This window comes from Crocodylus porosus, unplaced genomic scaffold (assembly GCF_001723895.1).
Source record: "Crocodylus porosus isolate Cpor-Errol unplaced genomic scaffold, CroPor_comp1, whole genome shotgun sequence".
In the NCBI taxonomy this organism is placed as follows: Eukaryota; Metazoa; Chordata; order Crocodylia; family Crocodylidae; genus Crocodylus; species Crocodylus porosus.
In genome coordinates, this window is record NW_017728924.1 from 9,353,080 (window position 1) to 9,366,031 (window position 12,952).

At 47.2% G+C, this 12,952-nt stretch overlaps 1 protein-coding gene and 1 long non-coding RNA gene across 5 annotated transcripts in view; one reads left to right on the forward strand and one right to left on the reverse strand.

Annotated features, from left to right (window-relative positions):
* The window catches only part of LOC109313635, a 15,559-nt gene extending 4,586 nt beyond the window's left edge, over positions 1-10,973 (reverse strand). Inside the window, exons 1-2 of the long non-coding RNA XR_002102105.1 lie at positions 10,963-10,973; positions 8,962-8,970 (exon numbers count right to left, since the gene is read on the reverse strand). This is a non-coding gene — a long non-coding RNA (uncharacterized LOC109313635). The remainder of the gene's footprint in view (positions 1-8,961; positions 8,971-10,962) is intronic.
* GABRA3 (gamma-aminobutyric acid type A receptor alpha3 subunit) overlaps positions 1-12,952 on the forward strand; it is a 179,478-nt gene that overhangs the window by 115,576 nt on the left and 50,950 nt on the right. For all 4 annotated transcript variants that reach the window (XM_019540285.1, XM_019540283.1, XM_019540286.1 and 1 more), the window contains 2 exons: positions 7,978-8,060; positions 11,810-11,953. In XM_019540285.1, the coding sequence (XP_019395830.1) occupies positions 7,978-8,060; positions 11,810-11,953 (227 nt within the window). The remainder of the gene's footprint in view (positions 1-7,977; positions 8,061-11,809; positions 11,954-12,952) is intronic.

Below are 12,952 nucleotides of genomic sequence, written 5' to 3' on the forward strand. Positions count from 1 at the left end.
GGGCTCATCTTGAGGTGCATCCTCCTTGGTCGTACAACCCTGCAGGGAAAGAAAATAGCTCTCAATTTCTTCCTCTGCCTCCCTGATTCCCCTCAGCCTGCTAACCTCCTCCTGGAGCTCCCTCACCCGTGCCTCCAGGGCCCTAAGGCGGGCACCTGCAGGACGGGTGTGGGGGTCCCTGCCCCCCCAGGCCTTGCTGGGCAGCTCCCGCAGGCCAGGGAGTTGGGGGACGCCAGCCGCCCCGTGGGCTCCGTCTGGGTGGAGGCCTCAGACAAGCCCTGGGAAGGCTGCGCCCCCGGGCAGGGGCCCTGGCAGCACTCCGTGTAGGACATCGTAGGAGTTCCTAGCTGAGTTCGGGTCCTCTGGCCCGCGCTAACAAGAGTCGGTCTCTCAGCCCCTCCTGCTCCCCCTTTGGCGCGAACGCCGGCGTAAACCCCGGCGCGCTCTTACAGACCGCGTCTGTTTGCACGCTCTGTTCACGCGGTTTGGGAGCGCGGCTCCCTACTGGCTCAGCTAAGAGGGATCCGGGGGGCTTTCCCTCTGGATCCGGCTCAGCTGCGTCGGCCCCTCTGCCCCACTTACCTTAGGGGGTTCAGTTGCTGCTGCCCCCGCTGCTGCTCCGCTCGCCTCTGCTGCTCTCACCTCCGCTACGGGTCAGGTAAGGGGGCACACGTGTGTGCAAGACACACGTGTGCCTGTGTCCTTACTCTCCCCGCTGCTCCTAGCTCCCGATTCATTTACAATGTACATATGCACGAATGAATGAATGTATGTATGTGTATATGTGCAATCAATACTAAATGACTTTCTAGCTCGAGTATTGTTAGTATCCTTTATGATTATTACTAGTATAATTATTAATTTAACCATTACCATTGCCCTTACAAAATACATGAGAGCATAATTATTAGGAAATAGGTACCTGGTCCAGTCTGGGGTCCAGCACTTCACATCTTTGGGCAGCTACCAGAGGAAGGCAGACAGCCAAAAAAGGCAGACACATGAGATATTTTGATTGTAATTGTTAGGAAGCTACAGTACCCTAATACCAAAACTTCATTCTAATTATTTTGCTGTACCTGCTGGACAAAGTGAACAGACTGCCCAAAAGTCAGCCCAGCACCCAGAAATGACTGTTCTCCTTTGTATCTGAATGAAGAGTACACCGAGCACAAGTAGTGAAACACAGTGAACTAAAAAAAAAATTGGGTATATAAACAAAAAATAAAAAAGGAACATTGCATACATCATGTTTGAAAAGAGTTAATGAAGCATGTTTCAGTAAATAGCTGCTTGGGCTACCTGGATATTGGTAATTTTTCTGCATTTTTAAATCTTGCACACTGTAGGTTGGGCAGCTGAGCAGCAGGCAAGCCTGGAAGTAGGACAGACAAATGCAGCACAGACTGTTCTTACCCTGAACAGAGACAAAAATATTGTAATCATGGTAAAGACTGGCACGTTCATGTATTAAAAACTGAAATATTAATTTTTAAATTTAAAAATAATTATTTCAAGTGCATGTTTAGTTTCATAGTACTTAGGGTCAGAAGGGACCTAAACAGATCATCAGGTCTGACCCCCCGGGCAGGAACAAGTGCCAGGGTCATAACACCCCAGCCAAATAGCTGTCAAGCCTCCTTTTAAAGACCCCCAAGGTAGGAGAGAGCACCACCTTCCTTGGGAGTCCATGCCAGAGCCTGGCAGCCCTAACTGTAAAGTAATGTTTCTTGATGTCCAGCCTGGACCTTCTCTCTAATAATTTGTGGCTGTTATTCCTAGTAACCTCCCATGGTGCCCGGGGAAACAGAAACCCAATTTCTGCCAGTCCCCCTAGCTGAGTTTGTAAGTGGCCACCAGATCCCCTCTCAGCCTTCTTTTGTGGAGGCCGAATAGATTCAGGCCCTTTAGCTTCTCTTCATAGGGCCTGCCCTGCTACCCTTTGACCATGCAAATGGCCCTCTTCTTGACCCTCTCAATGCTAGCCACATCCCTCTTGAAGTGCAGCACCCAGAACTGGATGCAGTACTCTAACTGCAGCCTGACCAATGTTGCATAAAGGGGAAGGATCACCACCCTGGACCTGCTTGAGATGCATCCGTAGATGCATGACAAGGTGCGGTTAGCCTTATTGACTGCTTCCTTGCATTGGTGGCTCATGTTCATCCTGGAGTGAACAATGACTCCAAGATCCCTTTCTGCCACCATGTTGACAAGAGGGGTGTTTCCCAGCCTATAGGTGTGCTGCTGGCTCCTTCTCCCTAGATGCAGCACCTTGCACTTGTCTGCATTGAATTCCATCCTATTCTCATCTGCCCGCCTCTGTAACCTGTCTAGATTTAGCTGGATCCTGTCCCTCCCCTCCAGTGTGCCCACCTTGCCCCACAAATTGGTGTCATCAGCGAATTTGGACAGTGTGCTTTCCATACCCACATCCAAAATTGCTGATAAAGATGTTGAACTGTACAGGCCCCAGAACTGAGCTCTGGGGGACCCCACTGCCTACATACCTCCAGGTTGAAAATGACCCATCCACCACCACTCTCTGGGTGCGACCATCTAGCCAAATTACCACCTGTCTGATTGTGTAGGCATCAATGCTGCAGTCACCCAGTTTTTTTAAGAGAATGTGGTGGGAAACAGTGTCAAAGGCCTTCTTAAAGTCCAGAAAGACAACATCCACCTTGACGCCCTCATCCAGGGACTTTACGACTTTATCATAAAAGGAAACCAGATTAGTCAGGCAGGATCTGCCCTCAGTGAACCCATGTTGGTTGCCCCTGAGCATTACCCCCCCTGCTGGGTCCTTGTGGATGTGCTCCTTGATAATTCTCTCAAAGATCTTCCCAAGGACCAAGGTGAGAGTAACTGGCCTATAGTTACCCAGGTCCTCCTTTCTCCCCTTCTTGTAAATGGGGACCACACTGGCCCTTTTCCAGTCCTCTGGTACCTGGCCAGAGCCCCATGAGTGCTCATAAAGCCATGCCAGGGGCTCTACTATGGCCCCCACCAATTCCCTCAGCACCCTTGGGTGAAGAGCATCTGGACCTACTGATTTCAACATGTCCAGCCCCCCCAAAGTTCCCTAACTAGGTCATCCCTGACCCTAGGCATGGGGGTGCCTCCCCTAGGTCTATCCATAATCCTAGTAGTCCCTGTTCAGAAATATGGAGGCAAAGAATTAGTTAAAGAAGTCAGCTTTTTCATTTGCTGCAATCACCAGATTGCCAAGCCTGTCCTGTAGGGGCCCCACATTACCCAGTGCCTTCTTACTCCTTATATATTTGAAAAAGGACTTTTTGTTATCCATAATTCTGGTCACTAGCCCTAGCTCCATTTCTGCCTTGGCCTTCCTAACCGCCTCCCTGTGAGCCCTACTAGGTCTGGGTTTTTGCTAGCTAGCAGGAGGGTGAGTTTCTCCTGCTTATTCCCCAGGCTTTGAGCATGTGTGTATAAATATTTGAGGCCTCCTGTAGGTGCATGTGCTGCCCCCTTGTTCCTAAGCCTGCCCTGGCCCCTATCACTTACCTGCCTGTGTCACCTGGCTTGACGGCAAAGTGTCCTCACATTCCTCTGCGTCCCCGTCCCCCGGTGAACCTACTTGAAAGCTTGCCTTATGAGATCAGCCAGCCTGGAAGAAAAAAACATGCTTACCTTTCGGGGACGAATGAAGCCTGTCCCACCTAGGCATGCCCTCTGTGTGGAAGTGTGCATCGTGGTCTAAGAACCCAAGGCCCGCCTGGTAACACCAGCTCCAAAGCCGCTGGTTTACCTCACCAATGCATGCCTCGTGGTGCCACCTGTGTCTGCTCACTGGAAGAGTAGAAGAGAAAGGCACCTGTGCCCTGGTCTCCTTGAGCTTGGCCCCTAGAGCCTTGTAGTCTCTCATGATGCAGTCCCAGCTGCTCCTAGCCACATCATTCATTCCCACATGGATGAGGACCATGGGGTATTGAACAGAGGGTCGTATGACGCCCAGGATCATCTCCATGATGTCCCACATCTGCGCTCAAGGCAGGCAACAAACCTCACGTGCCATGGGGTCAGGGTGACAGATGGGCCGCTCTGTTCCTCTCAGGATGGAATTGCTGATGACAAGGACACAGCATCTCTTCCTCTTGGTGTTCCAGTATCGCTCAGACTGTGCCATGCACAGAGTGGCATCTGCTCCTTTGGAGGCATCCTCTCCTACTTCCTTCTCCACAGCTGCCAGGGCCTCATTCCTGTTCCCCAGCTGTACCTGGGGGGCTGACACTGTGGTAGCACAGGTAGCCCTGGCTCTGGAGGTAACCGTCTGCCATCCCGTTGCAGTGGGTCTCTCCCGGGGGGCTTCTCCACTAGGTTTCTGACCCTGCAGAGAATGAAAGTACTGTTTCATCCTCAGAAACCCTGATCACTCACAGCCTGCTGACCTCAGCCTGGAGCTCCCTCACCTGCTCCTCCAAGGCCCAAAAGTGGGCACATGTGAGACAGGCGAGGGAACTCCTGCTCCCCACTCCACCCCGCAAGCCACAGAGGCCCCACCAGGCATCCCCCAGACAGGGGAGGAGGGTGACTCTAGCCCCACAGCAGGCTGTCTGGGTGGAGGCCTCAGAGAAGCCCTGGGCAGGCAGTGCTACCAGGGCTGGGGCTGTTGCTGATGTATTCACACAATACTCTCTCTTAGTCTCTATTTAGAAACCATCTATGCTGCAGCAGAGAGAGGCTTAAATTTTATACATATACTGCTAATGGTGAATTCTCAATTGCTTTTTCAGTATTATGAATCTAAGGATATTACAAGTAGTGAACAGGCACCCAGCGGTGACATTGCCAGTATTGCCACTTGAGAAGGAAGTGATGTCAGTCACAAAGGCTGAGAAGGATGCCTGTGTTCTTCTCTTCTGCCGGTTGTGACTGGCAGCAGCAACATGGATAGGAGCCAGAGAAGGAATGCGGGGGGCACAAGAATTTGTTTTGGAAAACCACCATGCAGTGCCTTCTGCCCTTAACTTGGGTACTCCTCCCATACTGGGGTGTGGGGAGCAGGGCTCAAACAGGAAGGTGAGGTAGAGAAAAGTGGCCGATGGCCAAGGAAGGGGGGGGAAGGTGTACCCCCCCACCACAAACTTTGCACTGCGATTGTGGGTCTTCATGCTGTGCAATACCAGCGCCTTCCTTCACAGCAATTAAATCCACCAACCCTATTTACATCAAAGTTGAAATAAACAATGCAACCCCCACCCCCAGGGCACAGCCCAGTGTCAGATGCCACTTACCAATGCATACGTAAAGTGGTATTGTCTTTTAAGTCCCATGTCGTAAAGCAGCTCTCATCCTGCATCTGAACACTGCACTGCACCTGACTTCATCAGCCACAACCTGCACTCTTCTTGAGCACTGCATTAGCAGTCCTGTGCAACCCAGTAGCAACTCTCCCAGCTGGACTGAGTCCTTCTGCCTCTGTCTGATGTTCTACCATCTGTCATGCACCTCAAAACTCCCTGGTTGACCACTGCTCCCACAATGTATAGGCCTTGAGGAGGGGAGGAACCCCCCCATTCGCCACCCCTTTGCCAACCTCATTTTGAAGTAAAGAAAACTCCAGACAGGCTGGCGCTAGACTGAAAAAGAGCATGAAAATCCAGGCAAAAAAAGAGCACCAAAACCCTGTGCAAAAAATGGGGGGAAAAGACTTTGCAGGGGGAAGCCACTTTGGGTTGCTCTGCAAATTGGGTGTGTGTGGGACATGGAATGATTGTGGTACCCCAATGTCAATTCCCAGGGATGCTGGCAAGCTAGACTTGCGACGGGATGGCAGCTTGGTCAGAGGAACAAATTGTCCAGGGAGGCAGCTCCTTTGGGTGGCCTATAGTACCGACCCCCAATGCCAAGCCTAACTTGAGGGGGGTCGCAGGCAGCCACTTACAGAGCTTTGCACAAAAAGATTTCATGAACCCCCTGCATCAGGTACTCAGAAAAGCAGGGGTGGGGGAAGAGTGCAGGAACAGGCTTGGGGCAGCCCCTCTGGATGGATGCCCACCTGTCTGACCCCCGGTACCAAGCCTTGTGAAGGGGAGGAAGGCTTTGCAGAAGTTGGGCAGCACTGTTTATGGAACTCAATACCCCCAAAATAGGGATGTCTCTAAAGGAAAGCTGATGACATTCCTGTCCACTGAAATCAAATGCCATCTTAAAATGCCCCCTGGCATAAATTACTAATGTGAGAGCAGGAGGGTAGAATTGTTATGACATGCCCCCTAGCGTTCTTTACCAGTAATAGCATATTAAGCCATAACATGCTAAATGATGTACGCGTTAGGTCATTAGTCATGTTACATAACAAGAGTTAAAAATATGATAACATCTTTAGCCAGAAAAGGCTGATGCTGTGGACAAGTGCCCAGGGTGAATTGCTGCTCTTTTGCTTCACAACTGTGGTCTGTGAATTAATTTTTATCTCTTTTTACTGATATTTTAAATTGTCGCTGAAATTTTACTTTGAAATGATTGGAGGTTTTGGAGGGGAAAAAAAGCTGTTCAGTAAGGAAACCAAAACCTGAAAACTAATTTTCAATTTTTTAATTTTATTTATTTACGTTTACAAAAAAAACAGTTTTTAAAGGACAAGGGACATTTTTGGGAAAGCTACCAATTTCTTGAAAAAACAATTTACAGCAGAAATACTGCAACAAAATCTTCCTGCTCGTTTCTTATGAACTGGATTCTTTATAGGATGACTCCACTGCCTTAGTGACAACCCCGTTCCAGCCAACATTCTTTTTATTGCCTTGTCAAGCCACAGAAAGTTTTCCTGATTCACTGAGCTCTTTAGAGTATTTCATACCTAATGTCTCCTAAACCCTGTCTTATGGCTCCACTGTCTAAGTTATGATGCTGCAGACTTTCCATGCTGTTTGGACTACTTAAACAATGAGCATTAGTTTTAAGAATGAATTACCATGCTTTCTTGGGCTCTTTCATATAAGGCCCCTTCGTGTGAGGCCACAAGTTCTGTACTGTCACTAGCACTATCATAACAGCAGTCCCATTTCCCAGAGATGACTGCATATTATTGTTGAGGTAAGGAGATCATATTGTTGGGTTATGCCCCGCAGCTTCACATGGGCACCAGGATTGTGTGTGTACAAGTCTGTTCCACTCCCACACTAGTATCTCTGCAGAACAGGATGACAACTGCAGTCTGTACGTCTAAAATGCAGGGTCAGTATCTTTGTAACTTTTAGGGTGCCATAAAGGAGCACAAAGGAGCCATATGGTCCAAAAACCCTCCTCTTTCATTAGCCAATATTTCTGGTCAGCATGCTTAGTGGCGTATGTTTCATTCTAAGAGTGCAGACGCACAAAAATTGAACCACTGCAAAATGCCTCTGGTCTAAGTGTTATATGTGTCCATACGCTGATACATGTGTCCATGTAGCAGCTGATACAAGCCTCTGAATTTCAGGATGCTTAGGTAGGTAACATGGAGCTGTGTCGTGAATCACATTAGCCCAGATTTCTAATTTTCTCCAGTGCTTTGCTACTCTTTATATATCTGCTAACCATATATAATTTATTGGCTTTTGACTCCTCCCAAACTACCAGAAATAGGTCATGCTTAGGTCACTGCAAAGCTCCTTTCACTTGGGTTTAATAAGGTCCATGATGCAGTTTGTGGCACTGCTCAAACTAGGCGCTAATAACCTCTCTGAACATTACACGCAAATATGTACATGTACAGGTTTTTGGCAGATTTTTCTCTTGCAATTAGTGGATAAAGACGAACTCAGTCAATAGGGCTTAGGTTGTAACTTGGGGAAGGTGGCGAGACTGGAGCCCATGCAGTTATCTCCACAGCCAACGGCCTGTTCCCCAGAGATCTACTGGGAGTCAGCACTGGCTTTGTCAGCTTTGAGCACACAGGGCAAGAGGCTGCACCAGAAGCTCCAGCAGCCATGTATTTATGATCTTGGCCTGTGTTTGTTTCTCTTACAGGTTAACAATCCATGCTGAGTGCCCCATGCACCTGGAGGACTTCCCAATGGATGTACATGCCTGCCCACTGAAGTTTGGAAGCTGTAAGTGCCAGGTTCAGCCTTCTTCGCAGAGACACACTGGCACAGTTTTACATGTATAAATCCTGGTAGCTTATTTCTTACTACTTGTTATTTCTTCAGTAACACTTCAATTGGGTTTTTACTAGTTATACAGTGCTCAAGCACTTGCCCAGGGTTTTACGTAAGTCCAATAAAACCACACCTTCCCCTATTACAGACAAGATTGCTGCATGCATATGTGCAGGTAATTTGGACTCTGGGGTGGGTTGGTGATATTTGATCTCGCTGCAAGTTTGCCACTTAAGTAAGCAGGGTTCCCCTCCACAGCGGTATGTGGATGGAAATACTCAATGTGTAACCTTCAGAGAATGCCAGTTTATCAAAATGAGACATCTCGCAGGACATTTTTAATCTCAGCAGAGTTGTAATGGGGCCCTGCCAGCCTGGTAGGCTTCAAACCCTGCTTGGTTCTACTGTCCCACACAACCAGCTTCTGAGCATCCCACTGGATAGACTGATGGGAAATGGAAGCCCCAAAACCCTGGGAGCTGGGGTTCCTGGCCCTTCTTCAGCAAAAAAGGTGGGATGGTCAGGAGCCAGGATGCTGGAAACCACAGAGCACTGGCTCCTCAATTGTAAAGTCACAACTCTGCAGCAGTCTGGGTTCCCAGGACTGTCAGAGGCTGCATCCCACTACATGGACTGTCTTTGGCACTCCATTCATTTTCACTTAGAATCTCAAACCTCTTGGATCTCATTCCAAATGGGAATGAAAAGTATCAAAATCCTCCACAAAGTAAAATTATCTTTCTCTGTACAGCTCTATGCAGAGTCGCCTCCTAGTATGGGGAGCTGCCCTTCAATCTACTTCAACCTTTTGAGAGTTACCTATTCCCAAATATATAAGAGTTTGGACCGCCACCTGATGACACTCTAGGGTCTCAGAAAATGTAATACAATAAAGCACCCAACCATCTAGTTTGAAAGAGAGGAAATTCAAAAACACTTGTTAATGCCAAGTGGAATTCGTCACCGAAGGAGAGTAAGTGCATGAGGGTCAAATAGCCTCATACTTAAGAGTACGAGAAGAAAGAGAAAAACCCTCATGCTACAGGATTTAAAGCAGCCTCTGACCACTGGGGCTTCTCACAAGATCTTTGGGGGAACAGATTATCCCACATCTGCCAACTGTGAGCTTTCTTCAACCTTCCTCTGAAACAGATGGTCAAAAGAGGGATGTTGTACTAAATGGATGATGGGTCTACTCCAAGTTTGGCCATTTGTATGGGTGCCAACACTGCACGCACACAGAATGTGATGTAGAAGATCCTGAGGCTATGGTCCAGCAAGCAAGGTGTGTGTATGTGCCTCAATAAGTTACAACCAAGAAAACTCTACCATAAGTACACACTGTGAGACACTTATCCTGTTACTACCTTCAGACAAAGGGAAAGATGCTATTTTTAGATAGGATGAGAATACAATTGGCCATCCTCTTAATTACTTCCAGCTACAAACAGAATATGTATATGCCCATTATGTAAAGATGTCAGCTTGCATTTGTCATAATCCTGAGATGCTGTAATCTAGGGATAGGTAATTGTACTCTAGGACTGTCTCTATTCTGGCAGTAAATTTAGTCCCTGCTGTGCTTATCTCTGCACTGTTCCCACTGAGCAGATCCCATGGCTGCTGTCTCTCTGAAACAGTGAGAGAGTGGCTGCAGTGGACATCACGACCAGACTAGGCAAGGACTAACTGGACTCTTTCCCTGTGACTATTAGAGAAATAGCTAGACTGACCTTTTATTTATAATTCCTGCTTGGAAGCAAGCACCATGTTGGTAACATCAGCAGCAGGATCATGCCTAGAACAGTCATTTGTTTTAAAGCAGCTTCCTATATTTTTTCTCAGATAATTGTATATGTTCTTATACCTGCATGTACCAAGTCAGTCCTACTCTTCATTCTGCTAGTGAGCAGAAGTGCTAATGGCATGTTTTCTTGATTTCCATTAGTTACAGTGTAATAAAAAAGATTGCCAGGAGGAGACATCATAGCTTTCTTTTGTAGGGATAGGCATTCCAGCCCTAACTGTTGGAGAGTGAAATGAGAGCGCAAAGCCAGAATAACACTCTCACCTAGCAAAGCCGGGAAGCATCTTTCCTTAGATCACCTCTCTTTCATTTATTTGCTGCAACACAAAAGTTAGGATAGGAGGAAGAAATGGAGGAAAGGAACTTGTGTGCATATTTCCAGTAGAACCAATTGGTGAATGGTTCTTGGTGTCATCTTGTTTTTGAATATTTCAGCATCTGAATGGCAAAGGGTCAAAATAAAGATCTTAAAGACAGGAACGATTCCCACGAATATTGCATTTATAAAACAGAAAGCAGCGTAGATTTGTGTGAGAGAGAGAGTGAGGGCAAGGGCATGTGTGAGTGAGACAGAGCGAGCAAGGGCACGCGAGCGAGACACAGAGCATGAGAGCTTTCGTGAGCTGTAGCTCACTTTATCGGATGCTGGGAGTGGCTGTGTTCACCCCTTCGCTGTATGAAGTTTAAGGTGTTGCCCAACAGCTTTTCCAGTGCCTATATCTTACCAGACATGCTCTTTAAGGACTTAGCAGATTTTGCCTTAAATCTGAAGGTTGCAAGGCTGGCATTACTGTGAAAGCAAGTGTGTCTGAGTGTGCAGGTGTGTCTGGGGGGAGCAGGTAGGTAGATGGGTGAGCACTTGTGAATCACATCATGCATATAGGAAGCTGGAGAATGAAGGAGCACATGTATGAGGAAGGGGTGGGAAGTGAGATATGTATTTAGAGGAGTGCCATGCAAGTATTTGGAGAATTGTGTTGCTCTGTGCTGCTACGTCTCCCAATGACCTACCAGCCCGCTACTGGCTGCCTCTTCTTCAGTTTGCACACAGCCTTTTCTCAGCCCCAAACCCTCCAGTGGCCCCCAACAAGAATTATTTGGAGGCTGCCTGGCAAGCCTGTGATCACACAGGAGAAGAAAGTAGGTTATTGAAGAAGGCAGAATGGAGAAGTGGGAAATTTTACTAACAACCAGTTTTTCATATGTGGCCCCCAGCACATACAAAATTATCCCTGGTTGAAAAAATTGATGATTGTGAGTTACAGGGATTCTTAACAAAGCAGTCAAAAGGAGGTAAGGCAGCTGATTGCTGGCAGCTGCAGGAGGCCAGGAGCGGAAGATCAAAGGCTTGAAAGCAGAAGGAAAATGAGTCCTTGACATTCATATAGATGTAGGAAAGAGTAGGATATTCAAAATGACTAAGAGAGTGAGGAATAGTCAGACCTATCCGGGTACAGAAATACCTATGATGTGGGCATCTCATTTAGGAAACTATGGGGTTTCAGTTATGTAGATATGAATTCTGCCTAAAGTCTAAAGAGCAAAAATCAGGTGCTAAAACAGAAATATGCACATGGTTGTTCATGCTCACATGTATTCAAAAGACAGCACAAGAAAGTTAAAGAGGAGCACACTGCCTCCTAAAATAATGCATAGTCGTATTCCCTTACCAGCTTACTTTACAAATTTCTTAGCATCTAGAAGACCGTCACTAGTAAGCCCTGACTTTTAGATGATTGACTTCCTAAATCAAGTTGGTGGCTACACATGATTGGCCATGTGCATCTTCATAGCTCCATGGAATTCAGAACAGGAATTAATTTGACTCCAGATACTAATGTTGGTATGTTTTAGAATGATCAGAAGCCTGAATCTCCTTCCTCCTTCTCTGCAGATGCCTACACGAAGACAGAGGTAATCTATACTTGGACGCTGGGGAAAGATAAGTCAGTAGAAGTGGCAAAAGGTGGATCTCGCCTCAATCAGTATGATCTTTTGGGCCATGTTGTTGGAACAGAGATGGTTCGATCTAGTACAGGTACTAGAGTGATTTGGTATCAGGAATGAACTTACAAGCTGATTGCACAAGAAGGTCTATTGGAAGTTAGTGTGCCTTACTTTCCATTCCTGTTAGAAGTCAAAGGAATTCATGCCCATAACTACTAGTTGTGCCTTTGAATGTCTTCTTGGAGTTCATTTAATTTTGGTCATCTTTAGTCTTTCAGAAGAACATCATAGAGTTTAAGGCAGAGAATGTGCATATGATGCTCATTGATTTTCTTATCTCTTGGACAAATATTATGAGTTACAGAAGAGTGTCTAGGACAGGGGACTGTCCTGAGGCTGACCTCTGTCAGCCCACCCACTTATCTCACCTGCCACACCTTGTTAATAAAGAATTAAGTTGTTCATTAGGCAGTAAGCTGCCCTTCATGCACCCAGCTATACCAGGAGGTGTATACACACTCTGACTTCCCCTACATATGCCCTATGCCTCACAGGTGTTACTACTGCCATCTACTCTATATGCCTTTAGCACTGAACCCTCTGGCTCCTGTCTCTTTGCAACATGCAGGCACTCTGTTCTGCAGTGACTGGCGTTCTGTGCCTCTCTCCTGGGCACCTGGTTCCATACTCCCTTAGCTGCGCCCCTCTGGCACTATGGGCTCGCCCCAATCCCTAGGCTACAACTTAAATATTAACAATAACAACAGTAAATTTCCATTCAGCGTAACATGCCCCTATTTTTAGTACCTGGGAGACTCCCTGTAGTCATGTAGGACCTAGAGAGCTAAGCTGAGCAGGCAGCACCACATCTTAACTACCTTCAGCAGGCAGGTGCATATGATCACCTATCAATTGCCAGAGAGAATGTATGTCTGTTAAGTACAGCTTGGGTTTATATATCCCAGAACCCTGCCTCCTGCCCGTCAGGTGATGTTGGCAGGTCTGGCCAATTACTTCCTTAGGCTGTTACCCTGGAAACCTGCAGCTAGGGAGCTCTGCTTAGCCTGCAGATCTCCCTGGCCAGACTTCT